The sequence below is a fragment of the Platalea leucorodia genome, assembly GCF_965183815.1.
Source record: "Platalea leucorodia genome assembly, chromosome: 2".
NCBI classification, from domain to species: domain Eukaryota; kingdom Metazoa; phylum Chordata; class Aves; order Pelecaniformes; family Threskiornithidae; genus Platalea; species Platalea leucorodia.
Window position 1 is genome coordinate 97369933 of NC_138824.1, and position 25445 is coordinate 97395377.

General features: G+C 46.1%; 1 protein-coding gene across 1 annotated transcript; it reads left to right on the forward strand.

Moving 5' to 3' along the window:
- Positions 1 to 3123: 3123 nt before the first annotated feature.
- RIPK4 (receptor interacting serine/threonine kinase 4) lies at positions 3124 to 25445 on the forward strand (the record flags this gene model as incomplete). Its single annotated transcript, XM_082337674.1, has 8 exons — positions 3124 to 3308; positions 11219 to 11510; positions 19206 to 19354; positions 20147 to 20196; positions 21267 to 21425; positions 22353 to 22459; positions 22983 to 23241; positions 24268 to 25445. 8 exons carry the CDS (start codon positions 3124 to 3126, stop codon positions 25443 to 25445), a joined length of 2379 nt encoding a protein of 792 aa, XP_082193800.1.

Consider the following 25445-nt stretch of genomic DNA (forward strand, 5'->3'; position numbering starts at 1 on the left):
GTTCAGCTATTAAAGTCACAAGCACTAAAAACACGGTGATGAAGGCCCAAGCATTGTCCCCAGCCTGCCTTTTAATTCATGGCTTGCTTCTGTGTGTTCAAATCAATTTATAAAGGAACTGACTCTTGGGGTGCTGGGCAGGGAGAGCTGCCATTAACTTAAGCTCTGAACTAGCAAAAATTCATACACATGCCTGACTTTGGGCACACGTCCAGCTGGAGCGTGTAGTTGACTTCGGTAGGATCACCTACGCTGTACTTTTTAAATTTTCTTCAGTGGAAAAGTTGGTTTAAGAATTCCCACCCTCTTCCTACTGCTCATTTCCACCTCCACTCCACACTCCTCAGTTGTCTGCAAGGGTGTGCTTTAAATGAGATCAGCAAGGAATTCCGGCATCTGCTACGATGTGTAACTATGCCCCTTTCATCACCTTCTTCGGAGGTAGTTTCCTTCCAGCCTACTCGCCTCCCTTTCTGTTGACATTAACGAGCATCTGGTAAGTCAGGCCAGCTTTCCGATCTGACAACTAACGAAGGGAGGTTTTTAAGTGAGATCACCGAGTTGATTTAGTTACTGTTCAACCATGTGAACACGAGTACAACCGTGTGAACACTAGCACCGACACAAAAGAGGGGACAGCAGCCTCCTTCAGAGACAATGTAGTTTTAGATCGGCTTAAGCCTACTGCACCGTTTGTGTATAAAAACCTAAGCATAGCTTAAATGTTTGCGGAGTAGGTGAATAGGCGGATTTTTGTTTTATCTTTTGGAAAGTTGCAAATTAGTGCTCTTTTGTATCAGCTTTAAAGCTATTCCGTCGTTGCCATCTTCTATCTGTTCACAGAACATAGAAGCAAAACATTTTAACTCTAACATACAGGACAATGGTGCCCTACAACCTGTTAAAGCTTCAGGCTGGTTGACTTCATAGACGCCAAGCAACCCTTTAGACGATTTCATTCTAAAAAGAAAAGGCTAAAGCGCTGGATTAAATCCTGTTCTCTGAAGGACTGGGAAATACTGAAACAGAGCAAGAGCAGCGTTTCTGTGTGATGCCCCTGCTAATGTACGTGCACGGGAGAGAAGGATTTATACAAGACTGGTTACGTTGCCACAAAAAGATACATTAGGTTGGTTTCACGTGATTTGTTCTCGATAAACCTAATATTGACTGTTGTTTGTCAGCCTGGCTAGGTATTAGCATATTTTATTTATTTATTTATTTATTTTTAGTCAGGGACCTGACTGCTCTGGAATTCCCTTGCCACCTTCTTTTTCTGCCTCTTGAAGACAAGCTCTTCTGGTGCCCTTTTCCAGCCTTCCTACACTTCACCAACTAAAAGCTCAGAGGCTGGGCAGCCAGCTCTCTGAGCACCTTAAACGTGAATTTTATTTAGACCTAGCCCTTTTGAAAGCACTTAAGTAACTGAAATTCTCTTAGATGAGATCTTTCCACGGTCTGTCATGAGCTCTCACTTCTTTGTTGCTGTTTGTTGAAATAATTCTCAAATCACAGTGCGGGTAGAAGGTATATAATCTACTTCTTGCTTAGACTCAACTGCCAACGAAGTGCAAGTTGGGTTTCGTCTAACTCACGTAGTTGTACAATTTTCACCATCTTCCTGATGAAACAGACGTTTGAATGACAATGTATCATTAGTGGAATAAAATATCTGGTGTGCTATTTGGAACAAAGTTGTGCACACCTCCAGAAGATATAGCGTCCAAGGCCCTGGTTCTCCAGATCGCTTCAACTTAAGCAGAGTTCCTTGAGAGCATGGCAGCCTCTCCAGGATGATCCAGTCACAGCTGAAGTCTCAAATCAAAGCAAGGAACAAGTTAGGATGACGGCCAGGAGAAGGAGGTCAGATAGAGGTGTGCTGTCAGGTCACACAGGTGGCCTAAGGGCTTGTCTCTACACACAGCTATTTCTTATTCCCGATTTATTTATACATAGATGTTCTCATTCAGAGAAAGCCATTGTTTAGTTTAATCCATGGTAAATTAAGCAGGAACAAGTCCATGTGGAATAAAGCCCTGAGAACAGACTTGATATCCCATGTCTTTTGAAAGTAATTAAATGTCTCTATAGATACTTTTTAAATGGAGCTTTGCAAAGACAAGACTGACTACTGCTATTATCCTAGCTTTAAAACACATTGTCCTCTATCTGTTGCCTAACCCGCCAGGTTAAATGATCATACGCTAACTGCCTAGAACAATCAGCTCCCGTCTGATATTCAGTCTAACAACCAATCATGAGCTTTATTAACCTTTAGCCATGTGATAGGTGTGAAGGTCACGACGCACATCGAATAGCTTCTTTACCACCGTGTTACATACCCAAGGTTGCGGACTCTTCCTTCCAACTGCAGCAGCTCAGTAAAGAGCGAGACCCTGCGTCCGTTGGTCCCAGTCCTGCGGTACCTGCAGTCAGATCCACAAAAGGATTCGGGGACTGACATCTGCCGCTGGGATCATCAAAGCTCCTGCTCCCAGGGGCGACTAAAAACCAGGGAGGCGGCAGCTCTCGGCAGTACAGTTTCCCACAGCCCCAACAGCCCTTGCTTGGGAGCCCGCCTGGGCAGACGCCGGCCTCCGCCACCCGGAGCGGCCTGGCCCGGGTCTCGCAGGCCGGAGCCGGCGGCGCAGGGGACGGGCCTGCCCTCCTCTGCCGGAGGGACGCAGCCCGCTGGCGTCCCCCGAGCAGCAGCAAAGGCCGGAACGCGGCCGCCGGTGCTTCCCTCCCCCTTTATTTCATAGCTTAACTCTCACAGCGCGCCCCTCCTGCCCCATCGCTTTGGCCCCAGCGGCTCTGGACACCCGTGCCGCACCCCGCTGCCAGGCTCCGGGGCTGCTGCCACACGGGAGCTGCCCGGGGGCCGCGGGAGAGCCCACCCGGGTGGGGGCCCTGCCCTTAGGGGTGTGGGGAGCAGCGAGGGCCGCGCCGCAACCGCCCCCTGACCGCGCCGGTACCGCTCCGCTCCCCGCGGCGGTGGGGGGGGGGCGGGCCCAGCCCAGGAAGTGACGAAATCCCCCCCCCCCGTCACACCTGACTCACCTGGGCGGGCGGCGGCGGCGGCGCTGCGCACCGCGGTGGCGGGCGGGCGGCTGAGGGGACATCATGGCGCGGGAGAGCAGCGGGTCCCCGTGGGCCATGGGACTGCTGAAGACCTTCGAGGAGAACGAGTTCGGCAGCTGGGAGAAGATCGGTTCGGGGGGTTTCGGGCAGGTGTACAAGGTGCGACACCTCCACTGGAAGACCTGGCTCGCCATCAAGTGTTCGCCCAGCCTCCATGTGGACGAGAAGTAAGAGGGGACGGAGGAGGGAGGGAGCGGGGGAGAAGCGGCTTTTCCCGCGGCAGCGACCCTCTCCAGGCGGCCCGGAGCCCTCGGTCGCCCCGCGGCTACCCGGCTGCGCGTATGCGCAGCCGGGTAGCCGCGGGGCGACCGAGGGCTGCCCCCTCCGCAGCCTTCCCAAAAGCTTAGACCTATTTCTTTTCAATTCTTTTTTTTCTTGGCTCAGCCTACACGAGGCGCGCAACCCTAAGTCATTGCGTTTAACAGCGGTTCAAACACTTCTGAGGCCCAAGGAGGTGATAACCCTGCTCGCCCCGCCAGTGCGACACCTTATTTTTGAGAAGCAAACCAAGCCACATAGCCCAGAGTTACAGATCTTGGCAGCGTACGCAAAAAAAGGACAAACCGACCCAACCCAGCCCCGCGCCGACATGGCAGGAGAGCCGTAGCTGCCGCCCGTCCCGCAGCCCGGTTTGCCAGCAGCAGCCAGGGGTATGACGGTCTGATGAAACGCAGCGAAGAGAGCCGCGCAATTAAATATTCCCTGGGCAAACGTGGCCTTTGTCACACTTAAGCGAAGCCCGGACCAACACCTTTAGTTATATCGTGCATAATGACCTTCCTCAAAGAATAAGCGATGTTGCTTAGCCACTTGCAGCAGCTTGGGAAGAGCTGCCACTCGGCTGCGGTGTAGGGCTTGCCTGCTCCCTCGGAGCCATTCGGAAAGCATTTTGCCCTGCCCTGGTCGTGCGTGTATTGGCTTGCGCTAAAGCGTTACGCCTGCTGCAGCTCCAGAGGTCATCGAAGGCAGTTCCGAATGGGAAGTGCAGGAGTGGAAACGCCAAATGGGATCGGGGGGCTTCTCGGGCCCGCCGTGTCTCACTCCAGCCACCTCCCTACCTTGCAAAAAGCCAGCCCTTTAGCTTGTATTTGCCGATGCGTTAGGTGTGACTCCTGCGTGGTAGATGTTGGTGAGGCGAGCAGCGGGCTCGGCGTGGGGGCATTGGGGCGCGGGCGCTGCAGGCGCGGGCATGCTGTCTTTCAGGACTGGGTGCTGAAAGGAGACGTGCTGGGAAATAGGTTCTCCAGCTTCGGTTCAGGGCCAGCGCTTCTCCCTGCGTCTGCCCAGGGTGTGTCGTCACTGGGTAGTCCAGTGTGGAGCCGTAGTGCATCGCAGGTAAAGATACCACATGGCGAGACCCCCCTCCGGCCCACCTGCCCGCTGTGACTAGTTGTGGCCCACGGTGGGGGATGGTCAGCTGCACTGCACTCGCGCAGCCTGTGCGTGATGGGGGCCTATCGATCGCAGCTCTCCTCTCCTAGGAGAGGAAGGCTGTCAGACGCATCTTTAGAAACATCCTTCTGTTTTGAGGGATAGTCGCGATTTCCCAGCAGGTCAGCGTCTGTGTGGAGGGAAGTGAATATGGCCAAGTTCCGTTCACGGAGCTTTTCCAGCTCCACCTTGATCTCTGCCAATTCACAAGCTGATTCTGCAGTTCATTTTTTGAGATGCGGGTTGGTTCGGTCACAAAAGGTTGCCCTTGTTGCGGTTCCTGCAGGAGGAGGGAGATAAGTTGGCCCAAGATTGGAAATGTTTGTAAGCCCATCTTCTACAAGAGTACTAGGGTAGTGGGGCATCTTGCCCATTATCTAAATTCCTGGCTTTGCTGTAAGCATGGCTTATACAGTATAGTAAATGAGATAAAATGCTCCTTTTTTAAAAGGGGAGAGGGATAGTTTAATATATGCATAGGGTAACTGGGCTGTCTGTGAATAAAATGGAAAAGACCTCGAAGTTGCAGAGGGTGTTTTATTGGGTTAACCTGAAAGCCTTCCTACCATTAAAACTTCAAAGTAGATTTCAGACTTGATGCTTATTGAGGCCTAATCAAAATTGTATCGTAGCTGACTAATTTTGCAGCTAAAATTAAAACGTCTCGTAAAAATAAGCTAGAACATTTGTTATAGTTTTCATTTGCAGAATGCATTTAGAAATTTACTCAAAAGTTAATTTTCAGTCAGAGACGAAAGATGCTGCCACCTATTGTAATATGAGCAATTAATTTTGAGAGTTGCTACCAAATCTCCCTATTAATATTTTCAGTGAGCAATGGAGAACGGCCTGTCCCTCAGTGGCTATGAGGTGTGCAGATACTGGAGAGACCACATGAACATGCAGCACAGTAAACAAAAATGACTTGAGAATTTGGGAACTTTGAGGGCGTGGGGCTCCTGCAGCTCCCGGTTAATTTTGACACACTAATTTATTTGTTTTACTGCAGAATTTGTGCTTCAGATGCTTAAGGGGAGGGCTAAGTAGAAATTGGAGGGTCCCTGGCCTTTGAAACAGCTGCTTCTGCAAAATAAAGCTAAGCTGAATGTGTACATGCTTCTCCTTTGGTTCTCAGGCTGCTCTACCAACCCCCTTTCACTAGTTGGTAACGCTGCCCCCTGAAGAGGCTTTTCACACAAAACTTTTCTAAGAAACTGGTGCCAAATGGCAGGGTAGGGTGGGGGGCACAGACAAAATAAAACTCTACCTCTTTAGTTTGCAGGTTGAAACAAGCCTGTGTAATTAGATTGTTAATCCAGGAGATTAACTTGACTAGCCGTTTCTTGGAACGCTGTGAAGCAGCAGTTAGGAGAATTACCAGAGGTATCGGAAACATTAACTGAAAAACACAGAGGCTTTTTCTTGTTTATTTATTTGGTACCACATTAAAACCCTGTTTGTAATGGCTTGGTGGGGGTAGTACTCTGTAGTCTCTCTTAGCGTGTTTCTGCAGACAGTAAGAGATTTGGAGTAATTCCCTTGGCAATTATCACACTATAGAGCCAAGTGGCCTCAAGCAGAAGAAAAACTGAGTGTACAGCCAGAAGTGTTTTTACCTTTAAGCTCAAGCCCTCTCAGGCGATTGAGCCAAATTCCATTCCGAACACCTTATTTGCTCCCACTTCGTGTCTCCTGAGATCCCATTTCCCGCATGTGACTCAAGATGCTCTCAAGATGGGGAGGCTCAATGGAAGCCTGAAGAAAAGAGCGTGTGACCCAGAAGGGTGGAGGAGCCTCTCCCCCAGGACTTGCCGTGGAGAGCACCAAGTCTCTCTCTTTACCCTGGTAAATGGAAGTATGGTCTGGAGAAAAAGGGTGGCGAGCTCAGAGAGAGCAACCTGGAAGCCTGTGTGGATTTCTTACAGCTCAACGTAAACGTGCAGACTGTAACGAGTATGAAGGATGTAACGGTTCCCGGAGAGGGCTCTTCACGGAGGTGTTAGCCAGTGGGGGTGACTACAGGGCGTGGAGGTGGAAAGGTCTGCCTTCTTGATTGGAAGAAAAATGAGCAAAGCCCTACACGTACCTCCCTCTGCAGGAGCGAGATTTAGGAATAGAGTAGGACTTGGACATTGAGGAGGTTTTAGAAATGCCTTGCTGTTAGCAGATGCTGCATTTATGTAGGTGATGAAGGTGAACGAATGTCTGTTCTGGCGGTCTCTGGATGCATAGGTAGAACTTAATACTCAATTTGTGCTCCTTAAAGAGCAGGGGTGAGCCTAGCTGTCTGGGTTAACCTGTAATCCTCTCGTACCTGGGCTGTGCAGCAGAGATCTGTTAGCAGGGCTGAGACCTGTGTTAACCTGAAAGAAGGGATTTTCTTCTTTTTTTTTTTTTTTTTTTTCTTTTTCCTAAACATACTCTGCCCTGACCATGCAGTGGTTTTTCTTTTCTTCCCTTATTCACATTCCTTTCTGAGGATCAGCAGTGTGAAGGTCATTAAAGCTGTACCCTGCAGAGCAGAGGTCACTGTATGCTCTTAAACGTCTGCTGTGATGCAGATAGAAGAGCCCCTGAAAAAATTCAAGGGTGTTGTATTTTTCTGGACCCCATCTTCGCTGCCAGCAGGTTGTAAAGAGGTAACTTGCATTCCTCGCTGGAGAGCAGCGTGGCTGTGCAGGGCTGGATCTCCCCTGGGCTGGGAGCCTGGCTGCTCTGTGTCTGGAGGCGGTTCACAGAAACAGCCCCATTACAGGTTTTCAGGGCTTTTTGAGTTTCTTTGGAGCAGCTTTAACTGCTCTGTCTCCATTAGGGAAATGGGATGGTAGTGGTGGGGGAATATAAAGCTGCAAGGACTGCCTTGTGAATTTAAAGTTGTATTTTTATAACACAGTGTTATCTTTAGGGCATAAAGATTGGATACATGCAAATGTGGATGTAGTTGTAATTCTTGCTGTTCTTGTGGCAGGGTTTGTGGTACAAGGGTTGGGCGCTAGTCCCTGGGGAGTGGAGCAGTGGGCAGGAGTACGTCTGTCCCTTGTCTGTCCAGGAGAATCCAAAGAATGCAGCCCTGTCTGCCCAGGGTCTGACTTTGAGCAGAAGCAGACAGCTGTTTCGGGGGTGTCAGAGGTCCCCCATTCCTGTAATATTTCTGATTGCTTTGAAAATGGCTGATCTGTCATTGACTTCTTCTCTGACAGAGATGCTGTTTGGCACCGAACACAGTGCTAGATCTCTTGATGTGCGTGCTCCTGTCTTCTAATACTATTATAAGGGAAAGTGCATGCACCCCATGATTTACATGAGCTCAGCTGTCCTGTGTGCAAGCTTTTTCTTTTTTAAATTTTTATTACCATCATGTTAGGATATAGTACTGGAGGGGGAGGGGAATGGAGCCAAGGTACTTAGAGAAGGTAGTTCTGACTCTTTAATTGTGTAGGTGTTAAACAAGAAACTCTGTTATAACAGAGGCTAGTCCCATGCGTCTTGACTGAGAAACCTCATAAGGAGCTTTTCTTTTTCTCCACTTTGGAGGGAAGTGTTTCTTGGTGATAGTGCAGAATAATTTCTAAGCACTAAGAGTAACTGAGCAGCATACCACCCCCCCATCCCATGCTTTGATGTTAAATGTGAACTTGAAGGGTACCTGCAGCATCCTTTGTTGCAGCATTAGCACTTGCGTATTGAGGTGATGGGCGCGTTGAGAACACCTAAGAGTGTGCTGAGTGCCAGGAGCACCTTGTGCTAAGGGAGAAGGAAAGGGAAAGGCCTTTCATCTTTGCCTGATGGAGGAGATCTTGGTTTAATGAGCTGTTTGTGTTAATACGATTAATGCAAGTGCACTCCAGCACTTGGCTAATGACCGAGTTGTACTTTGGCTCTCTTTATTTCTTTTGTCTTCTTTCCTTTTGTGTTTTCTAAAGGTGACAGGGGTCTGTATTTGAAAACTGACTTGTCTCCTATGTATATGAGATATATATATCTCTATACCAGATCACTGGCTGATTCAGTTTTGAATGCTCTGGGTATGGGGAAATGCTAAAGGTGGCAATTGTTGTATAGGGGGTTTATTGAAATAGGCAAATTAGATATAGGGCACTTGCCTGTTAATTAGCCAGTTAATTCACTCAACTAACTGGGTCTGGTCCAAGCAGAAAGGGAGCTTTTTAAAATTTTGTTGAAACTGGAAATTCTCTCTTCATTGGGGAAAATGCCCCATTTCAGGCAGCTGATTCCTGTGATTTCGGTGATGCTCTCTGAGGCTGTTGTTAGCCCGGGAACCCCGTCCCCGGGAGTCTAGTGGTTCTTGTTAGGCTTTAGCTGTTGCTGGGTTATTGCCTTGCCTTGGAGGGCTCAGACAGGTATTTTACATCCCTGACTCCAGAGCTCAGCCCGCTGAAGCCTGGTGAATTATGCTGGCTGTGCATGTGGCTTGGGGGCAAGGAGTTGGTTGTGTTATTCATAGGCGCTCCCTTCCAGCATGCCAAAGAGCAAACTGGGTACTTGTCTACAAAGGTAATTATTTCACAAGAAAGTTGCTGTAGGGAGCAGCAGGAGCCAACATGGTTAATAGAGAGAAGATTTCCCTTATCTTTTTTTTTTTCCTCTCAGTGCGTATGTGCCTCTTAAACCATTTTTCAGCCTGATCTTGCCTCTGAAATAGGTCTGCGGCTTCTTGCTATAGGCTAGACTTGCCCTTAGCATGAAATGTTAACTGCGTCAGGTTATTGCAGGCTGCTACGGCTGGTGAGGAACAGGCAGCAGACTGCATTTCCAACCTTGTCTGGGCGAATATCAGCTCTGCGCTTCCCACAGCAAGCGAAGCGGGGAGGAAGGGGACGAGGTCACGGGAGTGCCTTAATGCAGAGTGTAAGGGCTAAGTGACGACTCCTGAAATCGCTCCAACGTGGGAGCACTGAGGGTCCCTTGCAGGCTGCGTTTCAGGACAGGTGGTGCGTGCTGTCCCCTGGGTCATCCAGGCGTCAGGGCGGGGGGACACATGGGAAGGGGAGGCTTCACTGTGCTAAGGTTGGACTTGGCGTTTCTCTTTTTAGAAACGGAGAGTTCTTCTAGCTGGCCTTGGACTTTTTTTAAAAAAAAAAAAAAGTTTGGTTGAGCTGATAGCTCTGCCGTGGCAGAGGCTCCCACAGTGTTAACTGGCAGCACTTATTAGTGGCACGGGGCACAAGCTGTGACTGGGCCAGGATCGGTCCCCAGGTGTTTTCCAGCTCTTGGGGACTGGCAGAGGGGGCAGGCAGCAGAGCCTTCTGCCTTGCAGAGGGTACGAGCATCTTTCTTCTGATCAGTTGTGGCAGCCGCTGTGAATGTGCTCGCTGAGCTTTATATTTAAACCGTGATGTCTTCCAGGAGAGCTGGTCATCTCGAAAAACTCCTGTGTGGGGTGGGGGACCATCAAGGCAATGGTTTTTTTTCTTTTAAAGTAGGACTCTCTGTTTACCAGGTGTCTGTGTTAAAATTTTGTCCTATTACTTTAGGTAGTGTTCTCCATTAAATAGTGTACACGCCTTGGGTACATTACAAGAGCTGTTGTGTAATAAGAGAGGGTCTGTTCAGGCAATATTACTGACCTGACCTCCCTTTGTCCTCTTTTGTGAATCGGTGGGTGGCAGCAACAGTGATGCATCAGTACCCGTGGCCCAAAGCTGCTCTGGCTACTGTCCATCATCACTAATAATGTAGTTTTTGACAGACTGAAGGGTATTTTTACCCATCGTGTGTAGCTCCTCTTTGTGGGCGCAGTCGGCCTGGGGAGAGGACCCTTGTTTCTTCTTTCCAACTCGACACCCGGTGGGCCCTCGCGGGCTGTTGCATCCCGAAGGCTGTTGCATCCCGTGCATGCAGAAGGAGGCCATGGCAATTAAGGGTCTTGACCCGGGAGGCTGCAGCTTGGACTGAGTAACGCTTAGCGCTCTGCAGGGTCAGGCTGAAGTGACCCGTAAACAACCCAGGGGTGCTCATTACACGTGCCGGCGCTGGGCCTGTTACATCACTGAAAATACCATGCTGGGAGTTTTCGGCATCCGCTGGAGCCGAGTGAGCATAGTATTGGAGTTGCCAAATCTGGGTTTTGAGGACAAGGAGGCTTTTGCTGTGTCCCCCTAGCTACAGCGGGCAGCTTGCTCCCCTACATGCTGGGTCCTGGGGATTCCTTTCCCAAGGCCTGGGTCTGCGCGCTGGCAGCCTGCGCCAGCAGGGCAGCTGAAGCAGCGCTGTCCGTGCTCGCTCCTGATTAACGCAGTCTTATGACTCACAAAAAGTTAATGACTTTAGCCCAAGGAGTTACGGCGGTTGTAAATCTGGGCACTACATGTATCGTCCTCGTTCTTAACAGCACAGCATAAACATCAAAGCGGGGAGATGGGCTTTACGCTAGGGATATTTGCACTGTTGAAGTGTACAACTCGCCTGTGGCTCAGCAGCTGTGAGCTGCCTGCCATTAGAAGCATAAAACAAAGTTAGTAAATGTGGAAATATGCTTAGAGTACAGGCTGGTGAGATGTAGCGTGGTTCAGCCAAACGATGATCATGAAATGTGGTGTTCCGTTTCATAAGAAATGTTTTGTGCATGTTGGGGATGGGGAGAAACAGCTACTCCATCCTTCACCATCTGTTCTCTTCTACCCAGGGAGCGCATGGAGTTATTGGAAGAAGCCAGGAAGATGGAAATGGCAAAGTTTCGCTACATCCTTCCTGTTTACGGCATCTGTAAAGAGCCGGTTGGCTTGGTCATGGAATACATGGAAACGGGGTCTTTGGAAAAGCTCCTGGCTTCCGAACCTCTGCCCTGGGAATTGCGCTTCCGCATCATCCACGAGACAGCTGTGGGGATGAACTTCCTGCACTGCATGTCCCCTCCGCTGCTCCACTTGGACCTCAAGCCTGCAAACATCCTGCTTGACGCCCACTACCATGTCAAGGTACGCATTGGGCACTCTGTGCCTTTGGATATTCTTGCATGGCTCCTGCCAAACTCAATGGCCTGAGAGAAACCAGCAGCGTTCCTTTTGGATTAGAAAAATGCCCACCAACCCAACCCCTCCAATCCCCAAACTTATCTACCCGATTTATGCACCATTGTGGTGCATGAATAGAGGTAGAGTTAGGGAGCTTGTGAGAACTCTCCTTATTTTAGGAGCGTGCTAGTGTAGTGAACTCTGGTTTTGAGACCTAATGGGTCCTGCTATAAATTTCTTTGCAGTAGAGTCATGAGGCAGATGAGAACAGGGAGAGAAAAGCAGTGTGAACCTCTAAGTCATCTATGCCACTTCCACAGCTCCCAGTGGTAACCTTGTTCTGTCTAGGTCCTTCTGTCTTTGTACGCTCCACTAAATACACAAATCTCATTTACAGCTGGAGTCCAGAGAAGCCTTCCAGAGGCAACTCATTTTCTTCTTTCATTTGCTTAGAGCATATACAGTGAAGAAGTATCTCTGTCCTGACTGTTTATGCATACCAGAGGTCACTTAAGGATATTTTTGTGGCTGTATCAGCATGAAATTCTTTTCATTATCCATTTCCAGAGTAAGCTAGCAAACTGGTTGGCCCTCTCTGTTGGAAGTTCTGTTTTGACAGCTGGACTAAGGAGGTTGTGCTTGCTTTCTGATCCTTCCTTTTGGAAAGAGACTGAAATACATCTTTTTCCCGATTTCGTTGTCCATCGTCTCGTTCCCCCCCCCCAAGTCAGTGGCCAAACTCTTAAGCTTAGAACTGCAGGATTAATCATGCTGGCTGGCTGATATAACTCAGTACAAGTAGTCATAGATTTTTATCAGTGCCATCATCCATCTGCTCCCTGTTTTCCTGTCCCCCTCAAATTGGCCAAATGGCTTTGGTCTTGCTGTACCGTTCTAAAAACAAAGTTTTCATTAAATGAAAACATCTCTCTTGATATCATGAGACAACTTGAATCTGTAAGAGGTGTGTGCCTCTAATGAAATCACACCTGTGACAGTCTCAGCTTTTTACTAGGCCTCAGTGGTTTACTTCTAAGAAGGATTTTCTTTCTGAGGTAGGAGGCATCTACAGGTGGTCCATGGTATTATGGCCAGAACATCAGGATCTGAACTGCTGAAAGGGTATTCTCACACATCGGTGCTGAGAGGCCTTTGCTAAGTATTTATTTACCTAAAGTTTGTGCTTGCTTGCATAACTTCTTAAATTCCTAATTCTTGACTCATCCATGAGCCAAGACATGAAGGCTGTATTTTTCTCACACTTTCAGGAGGTTGAAATGCTGCCTGGTATTCTGCCTGCTGTATAGCCTGTATCTGGGTGGTGATGTAATACAAGGGGGCAAAGTGCGAAACGTACCAAAAAAAAAAAAAAAAAAGTATCTGGTGAGGTCATTGCTGACATCCCTAAACTGTTGCTGCTTGCTCTGTATATGAAACACATGAAGGTCTTCGGACCCTTTCCATTAAGTTCAGGAAAGAATCGTCTAATCCGAACTTTTTTCCAGCCAGCAGTCTTTCACATCTGCAAGTGTCTTGGAAACCCCTCCAAGCAGCAAAGCAGACATAGGAACCTATATGCAAAATAAGAGATGTACATATTCTGTAAGGCGCCTTCACTTTAAAAATGTGGCCCCAAACCTTCTTTTTGTGTGATGTGAAACTTGTAATTAAATTTCAGACCCTGCAGCTTGATTTAATGTGCCTTTTCTTGCTGGAAGGCTAATGGAGTTGATGATTGAAGTGTTTTTACTTTTTAAATGTTAGCGTTAATTTAGTACGTGACCTGTCCGTAATAGAATCCTAAGGTGAATGAAGAGATGTTGCAGACTGCAAAAGAAGAGTTTGGAGGTAGGGAGGACTTTTATAAACTGTTTGCCCTTAAGCCAGGAAACAGTCAGTCTTCCAGTGGAGCACATTAGAAATGCTTCTGTGCCATATTGCTAGTTAAATGGAAACACACCCTTCTTTTACGAGCACAATGCTTACTGTAGAAACCCCAAGTGAGGATGATGACTAACGCAGTAGCGTTGTACCGAACTTATCATCAAGTGGGTGCCTCCATATCATAAAGCTGTCTCCTGCATATTACATAAGTGTGTGCTGAATTTTGTTCTTGGGAGGATAATTAAGAGGATGGGATTAGCCTGAGCATTGAGTGGGGATATAGATAGACAGATATTAACTTTGTCAAAGGGACGTTGGGGGATTCCTTGGTGATTTTACATATACGTATATAATATCTACAACGCAAGGTAAGGCTTTGCTGTTTTTTGGAGGATGGATGCATGCGTGCATGCATGCCTCCTCCCCTGCCAGCGGTGGTGGAGCTCAGTACTGACAGGAGCCTCAGCCGGGAGCTCCCTTCCCCACCATGTCCTGCTCCATCTCGGTTGCCTTAGGCAGTGTGGTTTCCTTGGGAGGATTATTCCATACCCAGGCAGGCTTTGCTAGCAGGGATCAGCCCGCATTTTTTTTTTTTCCTTAATGTCAACCTGTTACTTCTATTTGTACCAACAGTATCCTCCCTGCCCCTTTCTCCAGTGCTCCATACATGCAACCTTCCAATACTTATGGGCGTCTAACACCTAGTTTTTGCTTAACTGGACGACGTCTTATGAGTGTGTTCTTCAGCTCTCCTGCCCTCCGTACGCATTCTGGACGTCTCCCCTGAGCTCCCTGCGATGAGGCAATCGCTTGCAGGCAGCTGGCGCTGGGGAAGCAGTGCCACATTCCAGCGCTGCCCTCACCGGCTCCTTCCCTGCTCCGATGGGATCTCTCTCCAGGGCCCTTGGTAGGAGAATACACACACACACACCCACACCCCCCCCCCGCAGTAATCTCGTACCCTAACTTGTTGCCAGCTACCATGCCCACATGCACTCTCTATTGCTGCTTCCCAGGTTTCTTATCTTCAATATCTCATGGTTAAGTGTGTTACTTTTTGTTCAGGTATTTAAAATGAAGTCAGCCTGCAACTTAATACTTTTGGGCAAAAGCATTATTTGTAAGTAAGTTCTTGTTTCTCTTACTGTCCAGCCTGTTTTTTGCAGCTCCTCATCTTACCATATATGTGTGTATATATATATATACACACGCATACTTACACACATGCACATGTACATATGTGTGGGTACACACACACAGAGAGGCAAATCCCACCAGTTATTTTTCATCTCCCAGATTTTGTTTTTGAAGAACTTGAAGCGGGATGAGCTGGTCTCAGCTGTGCACTGCTTTAAGCTCACTGTAGTTGCTTTTATTTTTTTCCCCCCAGTGCTCCAATTTTTAAACCAGTGTGAAAGTGAAGTTTGCTGATGGTCTTACTAAACATGGATAGGTTGCTTCTGTGGTCTTCACCTTTATTTGCTTCAGCTGAAGAAGGGGCTGCAAAATTTCTGTGTGTGGAGTTAGAAGAAGCCTAGTCAGATAGCAAATTTGTTTATCAGAAAGCTGCTTAGTGCAGGTTGTTAACAGTAGGTCAAAGTAATACCCAGGGGCCAGGCTGTTAAAGAGCGGGTATCTCTTTATTAGACTAGCTGATGTGGTTAACACAGACACTTTTTTTTATCAATCAGCTGCAAATGCTGTCTTGTTATTTGAAATGGGAAGAGGCTTTGTTGTGTGTCCCTTCTCCCTGTTTCCCACCCCTCCTGATCAAGGTTTCCATGTAGGGCTGTTGTTACATGGCTCTTTAATCCCAACGAAAAAAGCTGGTTTTCACCTTGATCAGTTCTCTAATGGATCTAATTGTGGTGGCACAGGGCGGGGAACAAGACCACCCCTGTTACAGTAATGCAGATTTGTGATGGATTAAAATGGATGTTTGACTGTGGCTTTGGTTTCTGCCTCTTCTGAAGAGAGCATTACAAATGTCACACCCGAAACAGGTTTTGAGGAGTCAAGGTTTCAGGACAAGTTGGAAAAGGATAGAAATACAGTCTGTTTCAGAAAGACTTCTTTTTGAGGCTAACTGAAGTGTGTTTGTAAACACTGAATTAAAGACATACGGTTGAAGTGCAGATGCTGGTTGTGTCTACACTTGGAATTAATTTTTATTCCTAATTTTTAGTAGTCCAAATCTGACCCGTGTAAGTCTCTTAAAAATTTCTGGCATTTCTTAAAGAACAAAATTGAAACAACCAGCCTTTGTCCCCTACCCCCAGAAAAACAAACAAACAGACAAGGCCAACACCCCCTCCGCCCCGCCAAACACCCGAAAACCCCATAGATAAATGTGGTGGCATTCTCAATATCCAAGTGCACAGAGACTTTGGACAGAGACGGGTACTGGATATGCCAGCAGCGATTAAAAATTAATCTGATGGCTTTGTTACCTATTTGATGAAGACGACCTTTTGGTGAACTCTGTCCCTGAGTCCATTGCAGTGGGTTCTTGAGTCTTGTTTGCACAAAAATGACATGCAGCATCAGAAGTGAAGTGCACACTTCAGGATGGCCTGTCAGAGTCATCAGTGAAAGCACTTTCCAAGCACTAATTTTGTTCCTGGGAGCTAGATCCCTGCAGTGTCTGGGAATAGCTTACTTGGGTAACCTTTGTAGTTATGTAAGCTTATCTGCTAGTTTTCAAAAGAAAAAAAATTCCAAAAAATAACTTGACAAACTCAAAGCATCTAAAACTTTGCACGTGAGTCTTTTTTACAAACTAGAATGGAAATGTCCACAAATGACAGAAGCAGAGAAAGGCCTGTGTGCACAGTATGCTCGATTTAAAACAAACAAAACTAATAAAAGAAAGGGAAAAAAAGAAAAAGATCTTCAGATCTTGGAATCTGTCAGTAAGTGTTGCTGGGAAGTGGGCAGGAAAACGTGTACAGCTCCCCTCCCCAGCCGCTACTCACGTGTTTGTTCTCATGCAGCCCTTTGAAGAGCAGAGACCGAGCGAGCTGTCTGAACATGAACAGTCCCACTGTCTACGTGGGCTTTGGCCAATGTTTTTTTCCCTTCTTCCTACTTCTTCACCGCGTGTTTTGCATGAAGCAGTCTGTCGCCTCCATGTCTCCTCTTCACTGTGCTGATATTAGGTATGCTTTTGAAGCACGATGGGATCCACCTGAAACAACTGATGTGAGGAGTGAGATTACGGGTTCTGTCGGATCGTGGGGCAGGGCAGATCCCGGGGTGGGCTGCAAGGGTTAGTGGGGGTGCAGAGGAAGAAGTGGGGAGGGGTGCTCCACTTTCACTACTTTCACCAGCAAGGGTGCCTTGCATTGCAGAACTAGGTGCCTGGCAAGCAATTTAAAGGCAAAATAAGTAAGTTAAATGGCTGTGTCTTCCACCCACTGCACGATTCCCACTGATGTTTAAAGAAACTGCATGACTAAATACACCACGCAGCATGGAAAATTTACCCTAAAGGAACTAATAAAAGCCACAAAAGCTGTCTGCAGAATCTTACTGTTTTCTTGCAGCATGGAAGATACAAATTCTTCCATTTCCAGTGCTTTCTGCAGAATTTGATATGATTGAAGCTCTGCTCTACAGATGAATTTCCTATTAATTGGTATAAAACCTAGTCCTTCACAGTAGGTAGGGGAAGTTTCACCAGGTAAAAGTCTTGCTAGCCTGGAGGGGGGTATACTATGTACCTTCGTTGTTTCTTGGTTTGTAGGCAGAGACCGAGACCTTCTCTATCTAGTGTGCTTAGCCTCCTGTCTTAGCCCCTAGCCTTAGATTCATGCGACATAGCTGGTGGCTCTTGATGCAGGAGTGTCACTGTGCTGTCTGTATTTCATCTTTATTTCTTAACTTGTACAGTAGGAAACCCGGTATTGTTTAGACAAAGAGGAAGGTGTATTACTTTAATTATGCCTGCATGCCATATGGATTTCTTGAGGTGTATATGAGCCTCTGCTTCATGTTAATCAAAGGATAGCAGCGCTTCGCCAAGTCAGATCTGTTCAGACTTGCGGCAGCCGGTTCGTTTATTAACCTGACACCATGGGCTTGTGTGATGTTGGGGTTGCGCTTTTGTTCTCCGGCCGAGCACGAAGTGCCCCGAACTCATGCAGCGCTTCCTGGGGCGGTCAATTCAGCTCTTCCCAGGGTAAGCTGGCTTGCGAACCTGGGTTTCTTGACTACTTACTGCTTTCCTGGACTCCAGTGCTTGGCTTGCTGAGGAGGCCAGCAATCCCCTTCTGAGAGTGTAGCCCTACAAGCATGAGAAACTATTCCTCCAGATGACTTTTTCTTTTTTCCCTCCCCCCCCCCCTCCTTTTTTCTTCTCGAGTCATTCCCACATTACTCTACAGATTCAAGATACAGATGGACAACAGGTTGGATATACGTGTGTGCTAGGGTACAGGACTTCTGCAGCTCCTGAGAATGCCTCTGTTGAGCTCTTTGTCCCTGGGAGAAGCTCTTCCTGAAGCTGTGTGGGTTGCTTTGTTTGTTTTATGGCAAAGGGAGATTCCTGGCATTTGAAGACTGATGGCTGTGTAGCCTGCCTGTTCTCCAGGAGGCTGAAGCTGGCAGCAGTTTTCTCCCTTTCCAGTAATGGATGCATGTTATGACTAGCTTTGTGGTATCTTTAGTCAGAAACTTCTGAAAGTGTAAAGTTGGAGACTATTTAAAAAAAAATAAAAAAGCTTTTTTTAATTATGCTTGTTGTTTTGAGGCAGAACTTTCTCAAAAGAGAAGCTGTGAAGATCAAAAGGGGAGTGAGTCACTGAAAAGCCTGAGTATTTATTAGATAAAAAGAACGTATATGTCATGGGGGGGGGGAATCTTATCTAACACTTAGACAAAAATCAGTGGGCTGAGTGGTCCAAAAAGACTTGACTTTTCTTGACATTTCCACTTAGCATAATAGACATTTTGGACCAGTGGGAAATAAATAAGACAAAGGAAATTCCTTGCCTATCTGTTCGCTTGATGACTGGTATGCCTTTGAGAGCAAATGAATGCATATTTGTTTGACACTTTAATTTGAAGTGGAGGTGTGTTTTCCCTTTTATAAACTTGCTGTCACTTGTTTTGTTCATTTCAGCTGTGTTCACTGCGTCACTGCACCAACTTGCTGTATCTCCTAGTTGCCAAAAAGAATTCCCTGTGTGGGGTTTTGGGGGTGTGTGTGTGTTTTGGTTTGGGTTTTTTTAACACTTGGTGCCTCTGGTGTTGGGCTTAGTCCTTGTTGGCATGGTCAGTGTAACAGCGATATCTGAAAGAGCAATTCTTTTGCAGTCATTGGAGAGCTCATAGTCTGAAAACAGGTGCTCAGAACACTTTAACATAGCATACAATGTGATGTTACATAGTGAAAGGGGGTGCTAGGACCGATAATTACATTAAGGTAGTTTGCACTAGCTAAATTTGACTAGTTTTAAATTACAGTAAATTGTCTTGACTGTTTGTTGTGTTTTCTATGTAATGGGCTAACATGCTGCTGCTTGCAAAAACCTGCTTGCCCCTTCTTTTTTTTTTTTTTTTTTTTTTTAGCTTAACCATAAAGAAAAGCTTGCTGTAGCATAATGCTTCCAGAGATATTTTCTTAGCTTAATATTTCTGAACAGCAGCTCGCTATATTTTGTTGGGTCATCCTGTTACATCGATCATTCTTTACAGAAAATTTTTTGTTAACGCCTCCAAAGTCTAATGGTAGCACGCACTTCTCTTCCCCTCTTCCTTCTCAATTTTTTGCAGATTTCTGACTTTGGACTTGCAAAGTGCAACGGCCTGTCCCATTCCCATGACATCAGCATGGACGGCTTGTGTGGCACAATTGCTTACCTTCCTCCAGAGCGCATCAAAGAGAAAAACAGGTGTTTTGACACCAAACATGATGTGTACAGGTCAGTTAACTATGAAAACACTTCAAAGCATTTTAAGTAATACTGTAAAATGAGCCCTCTTTTTCTGGCTATAAAACCCAATTGATCATGAAACTCCTAAATCTAGTTTGAGCCTCATCTTGCAAAGGGTCACGTTTGCTTTGCTTTTTGCAAAGTCTTCGTAGGGTAGAGGCCTTTTAACAAACTGCAGCTGATCCTGGGTCTTGAGTGTTGTCATTGCAAGCAACACTTCTTTATTAGCGACTGGCATGGGAGGCACTCTGCCCATCTTTAATTTCCCCATCAAAAGGTACATCCTGACCTACCATTTGAGTCTGTGACAAAATTCTTAATTATCTTCAGTGGATTTCATCACTAGGTCTTTGGTTGTTCTTTCATGGTAAGGTTATTGGGAAAAGGAAATCATGGCTGTAGATTAAAAGTTATGTCATTCCAAATGGAATGTATTTCTTTAAAGTTGTCTTGCAGGGTAGAAGTATTAAATAAAATCCACAGTAATGCTTTGCTGCTCTCTGATTTTGTCAGTGTTGGTGTGGAGTAGTTGGTAAATGTTACCAAAACCTCAGCAGCCTCCAGCAAGTCCCTGTGTTTGCTGCCTCAGGTTCCTCCCTGCAAAAACTAGACTTTCATGGTTCTTGGCTGCATCTTGCTGTGTGTGTTCATCAGCTGAATTAGATGCAGAAGAGAGGGACAAGGAAAGAGAACTTAGGAAAATAAATTATACTCCTGTGAGATTTTTGGCTTTTTTTTTTTAAAGCTTTTCTAGAAATATTTTTTTGCATTTATTTGTAGCTTTTCCATTGTGATTTGGGGAGTTCTTACACAGAAGAAGCCTTTTGCAGGTAAGTTTGATGTATTATGGGTTGTGTTGGAATTTTTTTTTCCTTTCTCCTATTGATAAGCACACTTCTTGCCCTACCAGCCCCAGGTTACATGCGTGTCCTCTAAATTCCTAGTCTTGTGTGGTAGACACTTTTAAGCTCTCAAATTCTGATCGCAAATTTAAGTCCTCCTTTGTCCTACATCATGAAAGCAGAACCCATATTACCGCAGGGGCCTCTAGTCTGCACCTTTTTGCTTCTGCTGGAGTTTGCTGTGCAGAGCCAGGTTAGTGTGTGGCCTCCACAGACTTCTGACATGTTTGCGGCCAACAAGGAACAGTGCAGAGCAAAGCCAACTGGCAGGCAACTGTGCTGTTTTCAGAAACAGCTTCTCTGTGGAGAGGTTCTGTAGTTTATTTGTAGATTGTGGGTACAGATTTGTTCTTTAAAAAAAAAAAAAAAAAGCTGTCTGTGAGAATAAGCCTTGTTCCACCCCGTAGTAAATGTACCGATCAACAGGCAGCTATTTATTCTTCATGACTTTTCCTGTGTATATGACTAGCCTATGTATAGCAAACATGTTTGAACAGGTTCCAGTCTACTATTAACTTTTCTCCAAGTGAGAGATCCCATTTAGCCGAATGGTTGACTTCAGAGTCAAGAGCCACATGACTGCACTGCTTGATTTGTGTTCTTCCTTCACCTTTATGAAAAGTTCAGGTACCTTGTCTAAATAAAAGCTGTGGTTCAGTTTTCTTACAGCAGATAGGGAAATCGAAAGAGAGGTAGCAAAGAACTCTTTTTTTTCCTTTGGTTCTGTGTCTTTCATGGGTGGAAAAAGAACACAAGTCACTCACTGACAATTGTTTTTAACTGATACATGGGAAGTAGGTGTTACTGCATTGATGAATGTATTGTGGGAGAGTAAGACCAACTTCTTTTTCCCTGTTGATAAAAGAAAGCACTCTAAATCTAGAAAAAAAAAGGCATGAAAACAAAGTTTCAGCCTAATACACTGTTAATGCTCTTAGGCAAAAGAGAAATCATTCCTTTTGCTGGGAGATCTTAATTTGTGTGCTTTTGCTTTACAGAGGAAAACAACATTTTACATATTATGGTAAAAGTAGTTAAAGGCCACCGCCCAGAGCTGCCTGCTGTTTCCAAATCCAGACCTCATTCATGTAATAACTTGATCAAACTGATGCAAAAATGTTGGCAAGATGATCCTGGTGAACGGCCAACATTTCAAGGTAAGATTTCCTTGTAACTTGGCTGCCCATTTGTTCTTCTATGAGTCATGTTATTGCTCAGGACTCTGTTAATCCATGGGGGTAAATGCTGTGAACCTCTGTGACAGAATAAATAGAGCACATTGTATGGTAGAGACAATGATACAGGCCACTTACTCATTTGTGGAGGAAGGGATTATCTGGGGACAAGTCTGACCATGACGGCGTTATGTAAACACGTCAGGAATAAGACCTGTACTGAACCAGTTGATCCATTTAGCCAGAAATTATGTTAATTTCTGATTGTGTGTATCAGGGCATATGCCAAGCTGGAGTTATGGTTTTTACCATACCAAAATATTGAAGGCCCTTGCTCTTGAAATTTACTGTTGCATGCTGAGAAACTGGATTGCTTTCTTGTAACAAACCAATTTCTACCGTCATTTTTCTGCCAATAAAAGGCAACTCTGGTGAAAGGCTTGAACTTGCTCAAAGCACCTGTTATGAATTCAAACCTGCAGAAGGATGTAGCATGTGCTATCTCCAGGTTGCTTCATTTGGCATTAATGGGAGGGAGAGATTTGCCTCTTCCCTCTGCTCCTGCCCAAACAAGGCATGGGGATTGAAGGGAAGAGGGATCCCATCTTTTTAAAAACAAATGTCTAACTCTGCCAGCAGTAGACTGGTTCCCATTTCGCAGTCCTGCAGTGTAGCCGCCATGTAACATCAGTCTAGTCTGAATGTGAAAATGAATTGTTCAGTCAGCCCTATGCACTCTTTTCTTAGCTACACGCTTGTACCTACTGATGAGGTGCTAGATGGAATTGGAGTCTTTCTCCCACAGTATCTCAAAGCTGTTAAGCTCTAATGATAGAGAAAAGCAGCAGGGCATCTCAGAAAAGTCTCCTACTAAAAAAAACCCAAACCCTTCTCTTGCTTTCTTCAAAGAAATCACTTCAGAAACAGAGGCTCTTTGTGAAAAACCAGAAGATGAAACAAAAGAGATTATAACTCAGGACCTGGACACCAAGAATTCCCCAGAGCAGCAGCCTGAGGTATTTTCTCTTTCCGCCTCTTGTTCAAGCGCACTGGGTTTTGTGAGGAACAGGTTCCTCTGTGACCTGTAACTTCCCAAGCAGCCTTCTCTTTGCTGCTTTTGAGCACCTTCTTGCCTGGTAGAAGTGGGTCTTGGTGAAGGACTGGAATGCAAAAGTGACAGCAGATGCATGGACCAGCTCAGGAAAACCTCAGTGCAGGACTAAATGCAAGTGAATCTTAGACTGTTGAAGGAGAGCAGGACAGTTAGGAAATAAAGGCTGGAACTATGTGGGTGTGACTGATCATAAAAAACGCTGTAGACAGAAGAGCCATGCGGCTTTAGTGGCTGTGTGAGTACTGATGGAAGCTGCCCTCCTGCATCTGAAAATTATTCAGTGACCTTATTCATAGGTTTCATTTAATACGAACAGTGCTGAAAGGCTACCTGCAAACTAAAACACTTAACGTTTCTTCCTGTAGGGCCTCGTGCTCAGTTTTCTTTACTGACCTTTCTAAAATGCTTGTGTGCTTCTCTTGAAGGGGATGTCTGCATTATCCCAGCCGAAACAGGAGCCTGCTCTACCATCAGTTAAGGATTACAGTCTCTCAGAGTTGTTGTCCCAGCTGGACTCGGGGATTTCACAGACTATGGAAGGCCCTGAGGATCTCAGCCGCAGCTCTTCTGAGTCCAAACTTGCCTCCAGTGACAAGCGGCTTTCAGGAGTTTCATCTGTAGATTCAGCTTTTTCATCCAGAGGCTCCCTTTCCCTTTCCTTTGAAAGGGACAGTTCAGGTAATGGTCAGGTTTTTCTTCTTTGTTCTTGCTTTTTTGTAGTTGTTTGGACTGGGGCATGGGAGTCAATGGGTTGGAGAGTAGTCATATAAAGAATAGCATTCTGGAAATCACTGTTAGCCTTGCTTTCTCTTGCTGTCAGCACTACAAATTTGTTTACTGGAGGTAGTTATTTAAAAAAAAAAAAAAAAAGAATGTGGTGGTTCCCAAACATGATCTAATGAGAAATAATAAATCTCCTTTACTTTTGAAAAGAAGTGACCTGAATTCCCATCAAAGCAATTACAGAATCAGTCATGTAAAGGTTGGTGGGAAGGGAGGTCACCTAGTCAGCATCCCGCTCTAAGTGGGACTAAAGCCAATGCCCAGTCAGGTCAGCTGAGTTTGTGGCTTTTTGAGTTATACTAAGCCCAAGCCTGAGCACCTTTTTTGGGTTTTTTTGTTTTTTTCTTTTGAGAAGACTGAAGCCACCTTTTCAGGAGCCCCCATGAACATTGTAATAAGGACCCCTGCTGTTGCACACATGCTCCTCCCTTTTCAATCCAGTGCTGCAAAAGCCAGGCATCTATTTTCCAGTTAGGCAAACAAGGATTAGTGCAGAGAGATCAGTCACAGCACCCTTCGTTCTTCATTTCGCAAGAAACAGAATAAGAGTAAGCGGGGTTCCAAATCTGACCTGCAGTTGTTCTGAAACTTACTGTGAGGGGCACTGGGGTTTTTTTCTTTGCAGTCAGGTTGTTGCTGAAGCCACCAGGTATGTTAGCCATGGGCAAGTAAGGTTTGATGGGTATCAGATTTGTCTTTTTCATGAAATCATAGAATAGTTTGGGCTGGAAGGGACCTTTAAAGGTCATCTAGTCCAGCCCCCCTGCAATGAACAGAGACATTTTCAACTTGATCAGGTTGCTCAGAGTGCTGTCCAGCCTGACCTTGAATGTTTCCAGGGATGGGGCATCTGCCACCTCTCTGGGCAACCTGTTCCAGTGTTTCACCACCCTCACTGTAAAAAATTTCTTCCTTATATCCATCTAGATATTGGTACTACCGACATACAGAAGAGGAAGCTAACAGAGGCCATTTTATCTGGAGATACCGGCAAGCTGATGAAGATCCTCCAGCCTCAAGATGTTGATATTGTTTTAGATGGGAACTCCAGTCTTTTGCACTTGGCTGTTGAAGCTGGTCAAGAAGAATGTGTCAAATGGCTCCTCCTGTATAATGCTAACCCTAACCTTACCAACAAGAAAGGATCCACCCCTCTTCACATAGCTATTGAGAAGAAAGTTAAAAGTATTGTGGAGCTGATTATGGCTAGGAAAATCAATGTTAATGCCAAAGATGAGGATCAGTGGACTGCTCTTCACTTTGCTGCCCAAAACGGGGATGATTTCAGCACCAAAATGCTGCTTGATAAGAATGCATCCTTAAATGAGGTAGATTTTGAAGGCAGAGCCCCCATCCACATAGCCTGTCAGTATGGCCAAGAGAATATTGTGCGGATCCTGCTGAGAAGAGGCGTTAATGTGAACATCAAAGGAAAGGATGACTGGGTGCCACTGCACTATGCTGCCTGGCAAGGTCATCTCCCCATTGTAAAGCTTCTGGCCAAACAGCAGGGTGCAAACGTGAATGTGCAGACCATGGATGGAAGGACCTCGCTACACTTGGCTGCTCAACGAGGACACTACCGTGTCGCTCGCCTTCTCATAGACCTGGAGTCGGATGTCAACATACAGAATGTGCTCTTGCAGACTGCTCTCCACATAGCTGCTGAAACCGGCCACACAAGCACGTCGAGGCTGCTCCTTAAACATGGTGCAGACATTGAGGCAGCAACAGCAGAAGGATACACCGCTCTGCACTTGGCATCTCGCAGCGGCCATTTAGCAACAACAAAGTTGCTGATAGATGAAAGGGCAAGTGTTCTAGCCAGAGGCCCTTTAAATAGGACAGCGTTACATCTTGCTGCAGAAAACGGGCACTCTGAAGTAGTAGAAGAACTTGTCAGTTCAGAAAATATCAATGTTTCTGACAGTGAAGGGTTGACTGCTCTTCATCTGGCTGCACGAGGAGGGCACACAAAAACAGTTGAGGTTCTTCTGAAGCACGGGGCGCACACTGACATGCAAAGACCCACATGTCAGACCCTGCTACAGCTTGCTCAGCAGAGCAGTAATAGCTCAGTTACTGTGTTGTTAAGTGAGACTTAA